Genomic DNA, 19,631 nt, shown 5'->3' on the forward strand with positions numbered 1-19,631 from the left:
TGAAATAAGGACTTCCAGGTCCCTTGTCTACACTAGCACAGCTGAAAAATAAGCTTAAACATTTCAGATTATCATCATTCCAGATAGGCAGAGACAGAACATGTTTCACAGACTCACAGCTTTAAGAAACAAACTCACAGTGCAAACCACTTGTTATCTATCCATATGAATGGCTACACAACCTTCCCAGTATGCTGTCCCATTTCCTTCTCTCCTCCTGAGCCATAGTCAGGTATTGATTTGAAATAGACTCAATTCTGTCATATTGCTCACAGATTTTATGCAAAATGTCTGGGCTGCATTTACAAACAGTTTTCCCATCGTAAAGATTCTTAACTGCTTTGAGAATAATAAGAAATCAGATTTACAAATCATTCAGTCATTTGACTGGTCATTACAAGTCTCAAAAGGGTGGTAAAATCATCTAGAAAAATATCACCTTAACTGGATTCTAGAAATATGTTCCTAGACTGATCCAAGGTAGAAGTGCTGCTTTGATGTGACATGTGAAAAAATCCACCTCAAATAGCCACTACACACTGCAGACTATCACTGACAGTACAGAACACTCAATTTCAGAAACCACACTATTCATTGAGTTTATACATTAGGGGGGAAGGGTTAAAAATATCATTGAGACTATTCACTTATACTGCTGAAAGAATTTTGTAGACACTCTGCCAAATTTTACATAAATTTATAGGTTTTTATAATCCAGTAGTAATTTTAAACACATTATCCTGAAAGAGAAGAGGTACAAATTTAAGTGGTTTACCACAGAGCCAATCACATCTGTTGTGCTGCACAGACTGGTGGGATGTTTTCTTCATAGAATATCAAGGGAATTTTCCCAAAGAAATCAGTTATATTCCAGAAACAGCACTTTAGTATTCATTATCTGTCACAGTATCAGATACCTCCATTAGTACAGAAACTGCAAAAAGAAGCAACCAAAGTCTATCCCAAACTAGAACTGGAACTCATACTTTCTGAATTATTACACTGTTACCCGTTTATGGAAAAATAGTATCAATTACTTCTTTATTTATGTTGTGTCCTTTTAACTGCCCACTCAAGCATTTAAACTATCAATACATACTGTCATCTCTTATTCTGGGATGTCAAGGTCTGAATCTCTGCTCATACACATATTCCACAAGAAATTTAGATTTATTATATAAACTAATTCTTCATTGACAGAAATCTAGTACCAGTGCCCACAAATCCCCAAGTTTTCCAGGTGGACACAGACTCTGAACTACACTGCTCTTCCTTTCCTATTCTAACAATCAGAGAAAACATTTAGACTGTTTCTTTTTGTTGATATCTTCCATTTGCCATAGGTTGGTAAGGAGTATTACTTGACTTGTTTCCAATAAGACATTATGACATACATACATGTTTGTACTACAACAGCATACAGCACTGAAGCAGCACTGGCCTTTCCCCAGAAGAAGCACTTATAGTCCACTGAAACATGACACAAGGCAAGTGTGATCTACACCAGGTGTACTGAAGGGCAAGCAGGCCAGCTGAAATTCATCTTGATCAGCACTGCCAATTAGAATGTGCCAACTACCACTAATTAGCTGAGGTTGTAACTTTTCCTTCGTTTAATCACCGAAACAGAAAGCAGTACTTCAGACAGCAGAGTCACAATTATAGTAAGTCAAATACATACAGCATTACAGAGTAATTATAACATCCTTCTCTCTTTTCAGAGGTATCTTCAGAGAGAGGATGTCAGCAGCATGCTTTGGGCTGGCAGATGTAGAAACAACAGCATTTACACCTCAGAGCAGCACTCAGTCTCTAGACTTCCATCAGCTATTCTACTGCAGACCAAAAGTTTAAGTCTTGGGGGTTTTCTCTTACTGCTTTTTAACTGCTCTACCAACACATCTAAAGGTGAAGACAGCAAAAGTAGGTTTAAACTGGCCCTGTATGAAAGTTTCTCCTTGTTAGCCCACATCAATGGCTGATTAGAAGATCAGACTATATATCCTTTTTCAAGTTAAACTTATGAGGTAGCACAATGCTTCAGGGCAGGGAGGCACAAAGTAAAATAACATTACAGTGTCAGCCTCAGCATTCTTAAGGGCATCCTGCTGCTTTCAAAAATCAAATTACATTTTATGAGTATTTTATGGCAAGAAGTGAACACCAGCCACATATTAGGCCTAAAGCTGTGAACAGGCTGACCAGGCACACAAGATTGTTCTGTATCAAGCACACAAAAGGAATCAAAACTTAGTTTTTAGGACCTTCAGCAGTAACATCAGCAGCATGCGGCATTATGTAACTCATCCTTAGCCAAGCCCTGCTTGCATGCATTTCCAGTCTCCGGATATTTAAAACCTGAGACAGCAAATTATCAGAGTGCAAGGCAACAACAACATGTTCATGGTATGCAGTTTAGTGCCAGTTGCTGCAAGAACACTTGTGCAGCAGTACATCAGAATACAACAGGTGATCACACATGCAAATATAGAGCCATTTTCGTATCCTTTTGCCCTAATAAATAATGTACCAGAAGGTGAAACTAGTTCACCTTCTATTTTCCACAGAGAAGGAAAATGAATTAAAGAAAAAAAAAAAAAGAGGTACCCATACAAGACAAGGAGAAAGTTTTTTGTATTATAGGACAGTCTATAGGAGATACTATACATTAAAGCTCAAATATGCTACAATGGTAAAAGCTACCTTTTTCTTTCAAAAAGGCAGTTTGCAACAAGTAGGTTTTGTAGGACCCAAATTAGTCTGACAATAGCCAAGCATTCATGAACTCCAGGTTTGACCACAACAGTTTTTACTTCATGACAAAATCAAGTCCCAAAGGACAATGCAACATCACTAGGAATGCAGCATTCAACTCTACTCACTGAGACAGGTCAGAGAACTATCCAGCTGAAGGTCCTGAACTAATTTTACAATCCCCTTACTACTGCGACCAAATACCTACAACAGCCCTCTCTTCAGACAGCTAATTCACATGAGCATTACCCATTACAGGGGTGAAAAGAGAATGCAGGTGCCTTTGAGTGAGAGAACTTTCAAAGACAAAGATGGGTATTCAGACTTCAAACCAAATGTTCATCTGTCCCCTTTTCCACACTCAAAACTACTACCTCTTCAAGGCCCTTGTTGAAAAAATACTGAAGATGCTCCTTTGCTATTAACCTAACAGTAGCTACTAAGTTTATTACTTTTGAATAGCTGAAAGGTTCTGTAGTGCATGTATAAATACTGATTAGTTAGGAGACAGTTAAAGAATATCACACAACAAGCATACACTTTATGTTTAAAGAATAGTAACACAGAGTAACAGAAGTCAGAAGACTTTCAGAGAGCAGCATCTTCTACATTTTAAACAGCTATGCTTGTTCATAGTCACTCCTCTAAATAGACCACTCTCTGTAGAATTACATTATGAGATTAAAAAATTTCAAAGGTCACAAAAAGCACATTCTAACTAAACTAAATTAAATTAAAGTCTTGTTTTGTACCAAAGGACTCATTCAGATAGAGTGGCAACACAGCAGCAATAGGCTAGATGCTGATTCAAGCTATGATATGACTCCTTCCATGCAGCTGAAACCTGTAACAGCCTTGAACTTCCTTTAATTTACACCAGCCTCCACTACGCCTTAAGGATTCTGCACCAGGCAGGGATGCCAAAAGCCTGCCCAGTGCCAGAAATATTAAAAAGCAATATTCTGAAGCTCCTTCTTTTATAAGGCAATTTTTAGAGCTTTGAATGCAACCAATCCTCACGGTTACGTTCACTGTATAAAATCCTTCTCAATCAATTACTTAAAAGAAACCTCTCTTTTCCTTAATCCTAAAAGGATACACCAAACAGCAGTGGCATGTTTTCACTTCCCTCAAATCTCATCTGTCTTGCACCACCAATATATTAAACAGAGAACACCTTTAAGCTATAAAGACATTTCAAGCTACTAAATATTTAAGACAAACATTGACATAAAGCAAATTTTTTGGCAAAGAATAGGAAATTCTACTCAGCATAAACTATGCAGCAATAGATCCAGATGTTTCTGTATACACTGTCAAGAGCACTGGAGCTTGTAATTCTCACACAGATATCCCAACAGATTGCTTAAAAGTCTTAACTTACTGATATTAATTTAAGATATTAATTTACTGATATTAATTTATTATACTGATAGTGTAATTTACACTACCCTCTGTCCTCTTGTTTAGTGTTGTCAAATTGCATTAAACTGGCACTATAAACTAGTGGCACATAAGAAACAAATCAAAATTCCTAAAACATATAGAAAGGAATGGTAACATTTTCCATGTTACCTAAAATCAAATGAAAGTAGCTCATTTTCTGAGGGCCTTCATGCTTTCTAACAATCACTGTTAACACTGCTCAGAGTCTCATTCTGAAGGTCTCCCTGTGGTGCAACTTCAGTTCTTTCAGCAGGATACACAAATTAAGCCACTATAAGCAGACACAATGAGATGACACATCCCTCTCAAAGTCTTTTGAGTCTTACTCCCACTGCTCACTACATTCAAAAAACCTGGAATAAAGATATACACAACAGACAAACTAAACTTCTGGTATCACTATAGCCTAAATTTTTGCAGTTACTCATGACTTACATCAACAATTGTGAGGAGATGGGTTTTTTCTGATAATTTAGTTGCAATCCTTTCAGGGAACAAGATCTTCAGCGAGTAAGTACTTAAAGAATATTTGAATAGATGAGGCTAAAAATCACTGGTTAAAACAGATATTCACTACATACCAAACACTTCATGCATTACTTCAGACTGCACTTGCATGACTTTTGCATTAACAGAATGAACCAATGGCATGGTCCTGGTTTCATTCCTCTTTTGATCCTACTTTCAGTTGTTTGACCCATACCAAATTTTAGATCTCTCTATTCTCACCATTAGAACATGTCGTGGTTTACGAATGGTATTCTCAAATTTAGTACTCCCACTAAAAACGTGTGTGCAGTTTCCCCTCCCCCTCCAATCGGAGTTCCAAAAGGCAAAGATCATGGGTTGAGATAAGAACAATTTACTGGAAACAGCAATGAGATGAGAAAACTAACAATAACAGCAATATAATCTCAAAAGGTACAAGAAAAATAAACTACTCACATGGGAACCCCCTGACAATAAGCAAATACCTGACCTGTCGGTTCCCCATGTTTCTTCCCATGAAGCCCTTCTCCCTGGAAGAGAGAGAAACTCCCTTTCCCCTGCTCCCAGCAATGATGTGAGGTGGTATAGAATAACAACCCGGGCCTTAGTCATGCCCCCTCCTGGCTACTGCTAAAAATTAATTCTGTCCTGGCTGGAACCAGAACAGCACAACGCCTTTGGAATGAGGGGTGGGGTGAAGAAGGGGGTGAGGAAGTTAAGTATTTTTCTCCTAACAATTCTAACATCCCAGATCTCTAGAATTATTTTTAATCACTATATATTGGGCAATGAACACTGCACTGTTGATTAAATACTGTCTTTCAATACTTGGAATAGCTGGCTCAACTTCTTATTTCATTTAAATCTGAGTGAGGGAGGGCTGGTGGTGTTGGGTTGTCAGTACATTTTACTGTATCCCAAGAAGATTAAGAAGATTTTCAAAAATGCTTTGGACTAAGAATTCTAGATCTTTGTAGCCCAAATAAGATTTAAATCAAAGTAAAAGTGCATTGAATGTTCCACTTAATACAACATAAAATAAATATTTTAAAATTGCTTGAGTGAAACCCTTAGGGCTTATTAAACTAAAAACAAGCTCATCTGGAATTCAGCACTTGCACCAGTCACCTTGAAAAATTAGAACGTCATACAGATGACCATGTAAGCTATCTTAGTTTACTCACAATACACCAAACACATGAAGAAGAAATTATCTCTAGCTGGACCAAATGAGTTCTTAGGTTTATGTGTGCCTATAAATAACAGTGTCAAAACAGATTCATGAAGATGCTTCAAGAGGTCATTCATTCACTACGCTATACTTCATGGAAAAATTGTTGAATTATATCTATGTCAATAACCACCATCACTTTTAGCTATACTTCTTTACCCACCTTCAGATGTTTTCCAGCGTTTCCATAGATCCTCAATGGTGATATGTTTGTCTTCTCTGTGCAGGTGACTGTGTTTGTTAGAGGCATCCTTGTATTGCATATCTTCCCTTAGAAACTGAAGGGAAAAAAAATTATTTTAAATGCCAAAATGAAAATTTCTGAACAGAAACTACACAGAACTCAGGTCGAATCTTTGCTATCTCCTCCCCATGCAAGCAGCAGAGAATTCTTTAGAGTTTTCTACATCAAAGACTCAGACAGCAAGTTAAACACTCTTACAAGATTTGTTTTTCACAATTATTAACTCTTAGAAACACTGACAACGCAGTTGCTAATATACTAAGTTTAACATTACTAGTATGCCTTAGACTTACAGTGATTACAGGAATGCACTACACAGTCCTACTTCTCTATTCTGATGCCATTTAACCAACTTCGCCTCCTTGAAAATAAGACCATGTAAGATTTGAAAGTGTGCCAGTCATTTGTGGATGAGTAATGCCTGAATCCTGCTATACCAGTTAAATGCAACTGCTTGAGGGATGAGAGTAAGCTGTTGACTAAGTAGTATTAAAGTCTTTTGATTAGACAACAAAAATTTGACTTCTATTCATCAAATTAAAAAACAGAAGTCATCTGAGGGCCAATTTTCTGCTCGCTAATCATTCCTAAGTGGTTACACTACAAGCACAGAAGCATTACATAAAGCTGCTTCATTTTCTGTAATTAATAGGAAGCCTTTTAGCAAACATGATAAGAAGGAAGATCATGCAATCATAGCAGATGCTGAGGCACTGGCACAGGTTGCCCAGAGAAGCTGTGGATGCTCCATCCCTGGCAGTGTTCAAGGCCAGGCTGGATGGGGCTCTGAGCAACCTGATCTAGTGGAAGGTGTCCCTGCCTACAACAGGGAAGTTGGAACTGGATGACCTTTAAGGTCTCTTCCAACCTAAACTGTTCCATAATTCTAGGATACTACTTTATGATGGCAGTGTTGTATCAGTATTCTACAAGTCCCTACAAACAGTTCTCCAAACACATACCCAAAAAGAGCAATGGAACTATAAAACCCACTCTATTTTTTATTTCATAAAGGCGTCGAAAAGTTGAACTACTGGTTGGCAAATGACCTCCCATTAATAGTGGAAACCTTCCATGAGTATCAGTCTCTGAAAGCACTGTATGAACAGTCTCTGTGGGTGAAGACCTTAGTATTAGTATCAGAAAACTAATATCTAGGACGAACAGTACCAGAAAACCAAGTAATCTTCCACAGTAGATAACTTGCTTTCTTCAGCTCCTGAGAATAAAGCTGCTCAAACAAAACCAGCTATAGATAGCCATGACAGCTAAGGCAAAAAACAGCCTTTTATATGGCTGATCATATGTCATCACCACTTCAAGCAGAGGTGACGAAGAAAGCCAAGCTAGTGATGCATTAAAGAAGAGCCCAATTCTGAAAATTCATTCCAGGTCATAATTATGTGCAAAGATTCCTGCAAAGGCTCCATTTCTAACAAATCTAGAGATTATACCATTCAGAAACTGCAGGAGATACTGAAAAGTAGCCAATGTTAAATAATAATATTAACTCTTAATAAAAAGAGGCAGAGTACAATAGCAGAGATACACAAGCAAAAGCTAACACTTACCAACTTTCCCTTACTAAAATCTTTTTACTTGAATGTATCAGAATCTCAAACTACGTGAAGGGATTCAAGTTTCTCCTCTAACTGTTGGACTTGAGATAAAATACCAGTTGCCTTCCGTAAACCAACCACAGAGCCATAGTATCCAAATACTGATTAGATGCAAATCCACTCTTATTTATCTATTACTTCAAAACGTTTTCTGACTGTCAAACGTGAGTTTGTAAAGCCTTTTGATTCCTAAAATAGCTCCATTTAGCTCATGTGAATCGCATATGGATTTTTAACTCCTCTTCCCAATGTATATAAAAATGGCATAAACTCAGCTACATGAATAAATATATGCACACACATGCATATATACATGAGAAATATATGAGGAGCTTCTGAAATATATGGGAACTGAAAATAGCAGCCTGTTGGGACAAAGGCAATTACAGAACTTCTGAAAAACCATGGATCAGCAACAGTAAAATATTTAATAAGCACAGAACTGTATGCTGTAACTGTATGCAAATGCAAAAATATCTGTTGTATATTCCATCATCCAAGTGGGAACTCTGAATACTTCCCATATTGGCAATACTACCATGAAGCTGGCAAATTCTACAACTGTCATGTAACATGAAACAAAAGACGGATTATCTTATTCGTTCCCACTCCATGGTTAATAATTAAAGTTTAGGATGAAGAGCAGGAACTAAACAATAAGAAAATAAACAAAATAATTTTGTTACCCGCTGATGTCCCTAAGCCCTTCCAGATTATAGTATAGTCTCACAGATGGGACAGCTGGAAAGAGCTGATGTTTGCCCACCTTACCTTTCCCTCCAGACTGCAAGTATCTACTATCAAATTACATCCCCAGCATATCTTTTGAGAACTTGCAAAAAACATACCAAAAATACAGCAAAAACATATATTGTATATCCCTCCCAGGAAGGAGTATCTCTCTTCACATGGGGGTTAAGGTAAGTGTTAACACTTTTCAGTTTCCTGGTGACTGCTGATGCACTGCCCTTGGAGACGCCAAACGTCAGGCAAGGACATCTTTTTTAAAAACAGGTGTTGTAAGGTGAACAAGTTTCTGAAGAGAGACAGAATATGTTGTATATACAGGCTGAGGCCGATTTTCATCTTCTCAGCTAAAACTCAGATCGGTTTTCTTTGTACAAAGTTGCTATCTTCACCAACAGTTGTCAGTAAATAAAATATCGAAGGAAGAGAACTTCAGTTCAGTTACAGGTGCTGTCAAGGAATATCTCAATCGCTGTTAACTGCACTACTCACACGGCTGGAAGCAAAGAAGAGGAGAAAGATGCCAGCTGGCAAACAAAAGGCTACGAGGTGCTCCGGCCCTCCCCTACCGAGCACGGTAGTTCCTGAGGAAGATTCCGGTCCAGCCGGGCGCACAGAGGAACCTGGGCTCCCCTGCAGTTCCGGCGCGCCGCCCGCAGAGGGCGCAGCGCGGCAGCGGCGGCTCGGGCAGCGCGGCTCAAGGCCGCAGCACGACGCCTGCGGGAAAGGGGAGCAGTTTATCGAATAGCTGCCCAGCCCCTCTTCTAAAAGGGACTGTCGGCACACAAACCGCTAAGCACTTAGCCACCAGCACAGTCACTCCTCGGGGGAAGAGGTTCTACATTTATGGGGACTTCTTCCAAGTGAAAAGCTCCTCTTGTGTTCTGTGGCACCCCACTGCTCCCAGCGAGAGTAACCGCAGGGACTCCCTCACAGAGGCTCTCTGACACCGCACGTCAAACGCTAAATTACAGCGCACAATGCTGCTCACAGGCCGTCCTGCTTCAAACAGTAAGTGTATTTACTAACAAAGAGCTATATAAGAACATCACACATCTATCTCTTGTTTAAAAGATCTTTGTTTCAAAAGTGGCCTAATATTGAAGTGCTTCTTTGAGAAAAAGAACTGAGACCTAAATTGAAGAAAGAGAGAAAAACAAAACAACTCTAGTTAAAAAGAGGATTTTTCTGTTCCTTGTTGTAGCAGCTAATCTCTCCTCTGTTGCCCTAGTCATTAAGTATACAAAGAAAAGGTTAGAAAAATAACTCTAAATAGGGAGGTTAAAAGAATAAGCTCTAGGAACAACACATCTAAGGATTATCTTAGCCAACATAATTACTCAGGAAGGAGAAGTCCTTTTAAGACTACAAAGTTGAAACCAAGAAAGCAAAAGATAAGTTACCTAAAATCTCTGCATGAAACAAAAATAATAGTTTGTCAAAGTAGTTACTTCAAAAACAAATAGAGAATAAAGAAAAAAAACCACCACACCTAGACTTGAAACTGGAGTTTTGATCCCAAAACTACTATAATAGCTGTACCTCTGAAAGACTAACATCCCAAAGCCCAAGGGTCAGCAGAGTAATAACTCCAAGGAAACTTTCTCCTGCTTGGAGGGGACAGGACTTGTGGAGCCCTGGAGAAGTCTAAGGATCAGCTACACCACCACCTTCCTTCCTCTTCAAAAGGCTTTTAGTACTGTAACTTTCCCCAAAATCCAGTCAGCTAATAACAAAAGACCAACCTGAAGTGAGACCACAAAAAGAAAAAAAAAAAGAGGAAAAAAGATCCCCCAAAATCAAAATCCAATACCAGTTGCAAGAGAGGACATTTGCAAACTAAAGCCAAATGCAACTATATAAAAAGTTAAAATTTCAACGCTGCAAGAGAGGCTTGCAGGGCAAACAAACAATTGAATACTTTCGAGAATGCCAGTGGAAAAGTAAAACTGACTACACTCACTAACTGCAGCAGGAAGCACTCTCATGCTGTTTATATTTTGTTCTGGCTCAAATTTATGATTTGAGGCTCAAATTTATCATTTTCAGTATCATCAACTTAAAACAGACCCTCTAACTGACAAGTTTACTTTAAGAGCAATTAATGACATCTCCTGGCTAGGTATTACTCTTTCCCTTAAGCATCTATTTCTCAGTGTTATTTCCTTCAGTTTTATTCCTTCAAAGGGAAACCCACAAAAGTTGCAATTGCAGATTTCCTACAAGCCTTCAGATACAGCCATTCAGTGTGAGACAGGTAGAAAAGGTAGAAGAAAGGGTAGGAAATTAAGGAAATTTCCTCGCATCTATTGCTACAAGACTTGTTGCAGCTATTGCAATGTCACACATACTGACTAAATTGCGATGACAAATGTGCTTTTAAAAGGCAACATACTACGATTCAGGTGGAACTGCCTACCCTACAGAAATTACTTCTAAAGATGCTATGAAGTAAAATCAGAAAACACATTTAATAATATTAATAATAAAATTAATAATAAAACATGACTAGAAAAATGTCGGACATAGCCAGGAAGGTGTTACCAAGTATACCTTATGTAATCTCCACATTCTATTGAAAAAAGATTACTGCAGCTCAAAACAAAAGTGTAGCTATTCTACTGCAAAGTAAACTTTGCAATCTCTTCAAAGCCCAGATGGAATTTCCAAGGGATCACTTCATTGTAGCAGGACTAAATAAAGAGGTGCAGACAGCTACATATTAGCTTAAGTACCTCCAAGGAGGCAAGGCGTGAGGTAGATCTGATCCAAACCACATTGGAACAGGTTCCTATGCAACTGTACCCAGGATAACACGTGCTGCCTTTCCACAGGGCTTCTCTGCACAGGCACAGCCGTGAACTAACACCCTCAATGTTTTCACACCAGACCTGGCTCCTTATCGTGCTCCGAAAAAACAAACTGTCTAGACACGTTCAGAGCTGCTCACAAAACTTCAGGAGACTAAAACATACCCTGCCTGGGGGCAAATACATTAGCAGTTGAATGCAAAAAAAATTAATTCAAAAAATACCTCTATTAAGAGAGCCACAACAAGTTAAGGAAATCAAAGTAACCCAATAACCCAATAACTTTGGGAGAAAAGGTTTGCTGCACTGGTTAAAAAGCTCAAAATACTTTTCTGAAAGATCACTGTTTGTAACAGAATGTCTTGCACAGTGAGATGTAAAACACACTCAGGAGCCATCTCAGTGCTATGACAAAACAGTTGAAATGTCTTCAGTTTCTAAACCACTGCAGCACATATTTTTCCACATGCAGAATTTTACCTAAACAGATGACACCAAAATATTAAGTTGATGACACCAAAATATGAACTCCAGTTTAAGGACTTTTATTACATGAATGACAAGGACAAAACCAAAATACTAAGGGAACTTGAAAGGACATTTAACGTGTTGCTGAGAATGTATTTCCAGAGAACAAAATGAAGTGTATCCCTTTCAAACTTACTACAGCCAAAGTGCTTTAATACTATTACTATTCCAGATCATACCAGCTACTTTTCCTATTTTAATCACTGTATGGAAGAAAATTATCTTCCCTGGTTTAGGCCACTAATCCAACTTGAGGATTCAAGGAGGATTCAAATCTGGAGGCAATTTGATTCTTGCCTCCAGACAACATTTTTAAGTCAGGCACTTCAGCATATCATCTCTGAGGTTCCAATCTCTGACCATCCTTCTAAAAACTATTCTCTGATGCTTCCAATGCTGCAGTTTCTTGTTCTCCTTACTGTACTTTTTTGGCCGGTTTTTTTTTTTTTGTTGGTGGTGGTGGCTTTCTATGGTGTTTGTTCAGTTTGGGGTTTTTTTATCAAGTAATAATTCTAGTTCACTCCTTAAAAATACTTAAACAAAATATGAAGTGATCTACCCAGAGATCCCACGCAGAACTGTACATTTGTGCCATTAGCTCAATGAGACATTAGACACACAGTAAGATACTAATATTTAAAAAACATCAACTTATTCTAGTACTGCAGAGAGATTCCTTGAGGAAATTACTTAATGTAAGACCTACCTAAGGAAGTCCTTTGGCAACAGGAAAAACCTATGTAAATAGTGAACATATGATAAGTCTGTTTTATTGCTTGTGTCTCATCATTAAAACAAAACACGTTCCCATGGTGCAGCAGATGCTTCCTGAGGCAGATAGCCTCCCACAACACATGACTAAAACCTCAGTTAGTAATGCAGTGTTCTCCCTTGCAGTTACCCGTTTACAGCCTACCTCTTGAAACCAGTTTGAACAATTGCAATCCTTGACGTGTAAATAATAAAGTAATAATAGCAGCAGCTAGATCTGATAGGAAAATGCATATTAGCCTTCCCTCACAATAAGCATAGGGTTCCTTTTCTCCTTCCTTTTTCCTTTTCTCTGCTGCACCATACTGAAAAATAAGGAAAAAAATAACTACTCCATGCTCGGAGTAGAGCCCCTTTAACATCCTTAAAAGATTTCAACAAAATCCTTCATGTTTTGATGACTATTAAATCCCATGCTAAAAATTTAGATCACGTTTCCCCACATCAATTTTATCAAGGTCAAATACAAGCTTTTTTCCAGTCCATAAAAGTATCTTAGCTCAAATTTTCTAATATCCTAGAAAAAACTTCTCTACAGAATGGTTTTATATGGGCCTTCATTTTACAGAGGAAAAACAAGCTACAACATAAAACAGAGCACAAAAACATTAGAAAAAATAAACTGCATGCAGATGAAATGTCTGGAATAACTGTTGGGAGTTAACTGGATTAGCAAACTAAAATAGTTAAATAAATAGTTCAACATCTTTAGCTCTTTTTACCTTCCCATCTCAAAATAACTTATTTACAAGAACTTCCTTCCTTGGTGTAAATATACCCTTGTAACACTGTTGTAGTGCTGGTAAAACAGCAGAAAGTTCTTCTACTTTGTCACATTCTTCCTGCCAAATAAAGAGCTAATGAACATCTAATCAACATACTCAATATGCTGCTCTTAAGGAGTCTTCCAAGTAAAAACCATGCAGCATAAACCAGAAAATCCATTCCCTGCTGTTAACTAAAATCCCCATACTTCATGTAAGCTTTGCTTCTAGTAAAGTGGGGGTTTTAATTATCAGTCCTCATTATTAATCAAGATAAGCAGCATTAACCTCTGTGACAGAACAAAAAAAAATCTGGTTCTGAAATATCAACAGGACATATTTAGTACATATTCACACCTACTGTAATCAGGTAACTATGTAACTATATTGTGTAAATGCAGATCTTTTAAGATTATGGTAAAGATTTAGTAAAAGCACTACAAGAAAAACATAGAGGTTAGTAGCTGAACTTGCAATTAAACTGCATTTCTCATTAATTTCAGGTTTGCATTTGACGCCTTAGAAGAAAGCACTCTATGCAAATACTTATTCATCACTGATTTGCATGGAAATTACACATAGAAAAGCGCTAATTTGCAGGGAGTGAGTTATTAAATATTTCTTCAATAATTAAAAATGAACTAGCAGAAACAAGGGCTACAATTAAGTCATCTTATTTTATGCACAATGTGTAGTTTGAACATATAGTTTCACTTGTCTCTAATTACCCCAGCTGAACAGCATGCCTCATCAACTGTTATAATTTCAGCCATTTAAACAGGTTTTAAGAGTAGCTTCTGTTGCTTCCTCTGGAAGAGGAAGAAACCTAAAGTCCGATATAAAGATGGTTCACTGAAAACCAGGACAAATCTTGTGAATACTAATAAAATGTTTCCAATGTATAAATATTTCAGTATTTTCTTTTTCTCAACTTCCACGTATGAAAAATGCTGTGGAAGTCAAGGGACACAATCAAAGTGCTGGGAAGTTCCTCAGGAAACTCACACTCCATCACTAATCTTTTGGCCTGCAGACTGAAATGCGCCTGTCCCAAACATTCTGCAACAACAAAAGGTAGACTATCTGCATTACTTTTGAAAAGTCATGGCAATCAGGTGAAGCCCCTGGTGACTGCAAAGAAGGAAACATCACTCCTATTGAAAAAGAGAAGAAACGAAGACCTGAGAAACTAAAGACCAGTGAGCCTCACCTCTATGTTTTGGAAGATCATGGAGCAGATCCTTGTGGAAGCAATGTTAAGACACATACAATGACGTGATCTGAGACAATCTAGCATGGCTTTACTAAGGGCAAATAGTGTCTGACTGATCTGGTAGCCTTCTGTGATGGAGTGACTGCAGTGGTTGATGTGGGAAGATCAACAAAAGTCATCTACCTAGACCACTGAAAAGCCTTTGACACAGTCCCATGTAACATCCTTATCCCCAGGTTAGAGAGAGATGGATTAGAAGGGTGGACTACTCGGTGAGTAAGGAATTGGCTGAATGGACATAGCCAGACAGCTGTGGTCAATCATTCAATGCCCAGGTGGAGGCCAGTGATGAGTGGTACCCATCAGGGCTCTCTCTTGGGACAGGGGCTCTTTGATACCTTCTTCAACAACACAGACAGTGAGATCAAGTGCACCCTCAGCAAGTTTGCAGATGACATGAAACTGAACAGCACAGCTGAACCAACAGAAGGAAGGGGTGCCATCCAAAGGGATCAGGACAAACCTGAGAGGTGGGCCCATGAGAATTGCATGAAGTTCAAATGCAAGGTGCTGCACCTGGGTTGGAGCAATCCAAGACACAACTACAGACTGTGAGAAGAAATCATTGAGAGCAGCCCTATCAAGAAGGATTTGGGTGTGCTGATAGATGAAAAGCTGGACACAAGCCAGAAGTGTGCACTCACAGGCCAGAAGGTCAGCTGCATCCTGGGCTACATTCAAAGAGGAGTGGCCAGGGAGGCTCCAGGAAGATCTTACTGCGACCTTCAGTACATATAGGAGGGCTATACAAAAGAGGGAGAGCAACTTTTTACACAGGCAGATAGTGACAAGGCAGAATGGTTTTAAACTAAAATAGGAGAGATTTAGACTATGTGTTAGGAACAAATTCTTCGCTCAGAGAGCACTGGAACAGGCTGCACAGAGAAGTTGTGGATGACCCAATCCCTGGAAGAGTTCAGGGTCAGGTTGGATGGGGCCTGTTGATGCTGTTTGCACACAGGCACACAGAAAAGTAGCATCACATTAAATCTGCCAATGATAATTCATAATTTAACTCCTTCAGAGAGAACAATCTTCCCTTAGATGTTACAAAAAGGGATGACAAAACAGGTATGTCATTCTTCTCCCATTCATCTACAGTGAACCACATGACAAAACCCTCATTTTTAGGGGGCATCTTCACCCCTTTGGTGTTCAAGCCTGTGCCTAACAATGGCCAGAAAGCAAAATAAGCAAGTACAGTGAAACTACACAGATATTTCCATTCCTACCCAGTAATTTTGAGAATCCAAATGGTAAAGTAGAGTAAATGCAAGGTCCTTTGCCAGGACCACGAAGAGCCTACCTACCAAACAATTCAAGCACAGACACAAAAAACTGCAGGCAGGTCTGAATAACCTTCCTTAGTTTATAACACTCAATTTACCATTTGTAAGCACCATATTCTTACTACTTGCCTGTAAAATCTAAGCAAAACCAGAAGTCTTTCTTCTAGACTGCTATCTGTAACAGGTATTGTTTTGCACCATGAAGTGCCTGCCACAGATCTAAGGTAAATAGGAAAGCCCAGTGATGCCTTAAGTAAGAAAACTTGGAGCAAAGCAACTGTAACACCAAGAGATGGATCACATCAACCTCACTGCAAGCTAAATCATCACCATTTGCCTACCTCTAACACCAATCACAAAAGTAGCAGCTTTTATACACATTCATACAAAACCTTCCTTTAGGCTAGAACAATGGACAGTAATATCCCATTTCATCTAGAAATTAGACTTTCCTTCCATATTTGTCTGAGGAAAGGGATTAAGAAAAACAGCAATGACTACTCAAGTGCTGAAAGATAAAGAGCAGCCATACAAAACAAAAGGATAAAAAAGGCTTCATGTATGCACAAGTAAAGTTTTTTTACTCCTACCTCATCACTTTCATCTACTTCGATACCACCGTCTTTGTCATCATCCATTTGCTTATGGATCATGCGGAGAGCTTCTAGGCTGAATCGATCCTCCTCAGTGAAGCATGGTGGGCTGAGTAAACTGCAGGGATCTAAAGGAACAAAAAAACCCCAAAACAACACAAATATTATTTACTGTCCCTTCAGAATATAAAGCCCCCAAGCAAAAGAAAGGGTTTAAATTTCTGTATTGTGTGCCTGTACTTCACTGCACATAATCAGCAGGTCATACATGTCAAATTTAACTGTAAAATAGTAATTCTTACAAAGGTAAAAGGGTTGTGTGTGTAAATCAACTCTTTTTTTATCCAAGTAGGAGTCACAAAAAATAGGCTGGAATAGTTTTGACTCTTCCGTTTATTTTTTCCATCCCAGTAACTTACTATCTCCACTTTTTCTTTTATCATCGACCTTAGTTTATGTTGTTGCCATGGCAAATTAAGTCACCACATTTCCCAGCCTCCTTTCTGAAAGTATGGACTAAACAAAGAGCAGTGGAGGAAAAGTAAAAGAATTGTCATGTCTCCAATCATAGCTTCTTAAACAGATAACAAAGGGATGGTAATGACATTGCAGATCAAATTCTAAATAGGTGGTATTACTGAACACAAAATACTCAAGGAGGACTGTAAGAGCAGGAAACATACTGCAAAGAAAATTCAGCTGATAGTAGTACACAGTGTATTAGTCCTGTACACTCTGATCACAAACTGCAGTCATGGTAGAGCAGGATTCCTAGTCAAAAATAGTACATTTTCATTTGCATTCATTACTGAAGGTTCATGATTTGCACACAGCTGATGGCTCAGCTTGCACCACATCAAATTGCTAAATCTGTGTTCTTTCCCTTCTACAAAGCACATGCCAAATGTTCCAAAATTCTACAATGCATGATGATCAACCATCACCACACTGGCCTTGCACAGACCTTGACATTAACTAATAGCAGCTATTTCATTAATTCTGATGTACTGAACACCAGCAAAGAACAGAAGGTGGAGAAGGATACAGAAGTATTTTTTTTGAAGTTGAACTTTAATAAGGTAGTGAACTCCCACTGTACTTGCCGTTATAAAAATGCACTGACTAGTTCCATAAACTGTTACACTACACTTAAAGCATATGAATGCAAATACAAATTGAGGGAGCATACAAGTGATTTTTGCTTCTTCTAATCTATCAAAGGATTAAGCTTTCTTGTTGCTATAGTGTTTATTAAAAGGCTCACTTATATAACTCAAGGAAGCACATCTAGAAAAAGAGAGGAATCAAACGTTTTCAGAGAAAAATTAATTTTTTGTTCTATGATTTCATACCAGCTGGATTAGCATGATTCTGCTTTTCTGTCTAATATAAATTTTAAAATAATAAAAAAACAAAATAAAGGAATGCATAAGGCTACAAAGCAGGAAGTGCAAAGATAACAACCATGACATAGCTGGAATCTCAGACACATAATTAACAGGATTGGTTTCCACAGCCAGACATGAGTCAATGTATTCTCACTTCATACATAAGTTTTATTATACAAAAGTTAACAGAAATCTGTTCTCTCTCCCTGTGGCAGGACAGACACCCCCCCCCCCCCTTCTCTCTCTCTCCCTGATTGCTAGCCGAGATCGATGGCTCAGATTAAGTCAATGGCTTAATCCTGACTATCAGTGCTGGCGTCTGGAACTCAGAGCGAGACACTGAGAGAATGTGAAGAATTTTCAGGTGACTGCAAATACACACTCTTTTCCCTATAAAACACCACGAAAAACTCAGTAAAATCAGAAGCTTTATACATAGAACATGGAACGTGAAGTAAAAGCTTTCTCCCCTGAGTTTGGACGCAAACTTTGTGGTTACTTCCCGAGGGATTGAGTGAGGACGCTGATGTATCTCCAGCTCCAAAAACTGGATTTGGTGAGATCATTGAGTTTCCTAAATTGTATTATTCCGGCTAACTTATAGGTACCTTTCTTAACTTGCATTTCAGCTAGCTCAAGCAAGCATTTCTTAACTTGCATTATCGTTCAAGCAAGCATTTCTTGCGTTTTGACTATCTTTATAGTTCAAGCAAGGTTTTACCCCATAATTGCATTTTTAGCTACCATAGTGTTGCAATTATGTATTCATTGTGTGTCTATGTGTGTCAATCTGTTCTATGTTTGTATGTTTGTTATGTTCTGTGTCAAATAAATGGTATTTTTAGACAAATCGGCCAGATATCAAAGAATCTTGCGAACGGGACGAAGTCTTGGGGAACTAGCTGTCTTAAAGCCTGTCAAACTGCAAAAGCACATAAATCTCCTCTCTCCCATGCAAGACACTCCCCATGCATCAATTTAAAAAAAAAAAAAAAGTCAACAGAAAAAACCCACTGACACTGTCCAAGAACTGAGAGGTGTTGCTTGTAGAACTATTTCATATAATTCAAAGACAGATTTCTATATTTATTAGTTACTAAATTACTAAATATTAAATATTACTAAACATTTAATTAGGAAAATAATAATTATTATTACTAATTACTAAATATTAAACCAGACTAATCACAAACAATATAATTTTCAGCTTTGGAATGCAACTGATATTTTATGGTGTAGCTCTTTTTAACATTTAAAAATATCTATTTTATTTGTCCATCTTCATATTATTACAAAAGGTTTAATTTGCACAATACTCAGTCTTTAGATTTTTGCCTTGCAATGAAAAAATTACTAACATTGGAGAGGTTAAAGGACCTATCCCTGTAATTATAGGATGCTTGGTGTAGAAAGGTTTCCCTTGCAATAATAATGAATCACCTCAAAGTTCTTCTAATAATTAAATTCCCATGGTGATGAACAAAAAATATTATTTTACTTAAATACAATCATATCAGAAGAACAATCTTTGTATTACAGGTTTTGATCTACAGTGTATCTTAAGTTAGAAGAAAGTGTAATTGTCAGAACAGATAAACAGATCCCTCAAACACACCCAACTTGTTTAATTTGTACTTAATTCTATTCTAACATGGAATTAAATTTCAGATACATGTGTTCACAGT

The 19,631-nt window shown here is 38.0% G+C and overlaps 1 protein-coding gene across 3 annotated transcripts in view; it reads right to left on the reverse strand.

Moving 5' to 3' along the window:
- STIM2 (stromal interaction molecule 2) overlaps positions 1 to 19,631 on the reverse strand; it is a 68,199-nt gene that overhangs the window by 15,017 nt on the left and 33,551 nt on the right. For all 3 annotated transcript variants that reach the window (XM_085059194.1, XM_085059192.1, XM_085059193.1), the window contains exons 2-3: positions 16,556 to 16,686; positions 6,084 to 6,198 (exon numbers count right to left, since the gene is read on the reverse strand). In XM_085059194.1, the coding sequence (XP_084915320.1) occupies positions 6,084 to 6,198; positions 16,556 to 16,686 (246 nt within the window). The remainder of the gene's footprint in view (positions 1 to 6,083; positions 6,199 to 16,555; positions 16,687 to 19,631) is intronic.

Source organism: Lichenostomus cassidix, chromosome 4 (genome assembly GCF_008360975.1).
Source record: "Lichenostomus cassidix isolate B80296 chromosome 4, HeHo_3.0, whole genome shotgun sequence".
NCBI lineage: Eukaryota > Metazoa > Chordata > Aves > Passeriformes > Meliphagidae > Lichenostomus > Lichenostomus cassidix.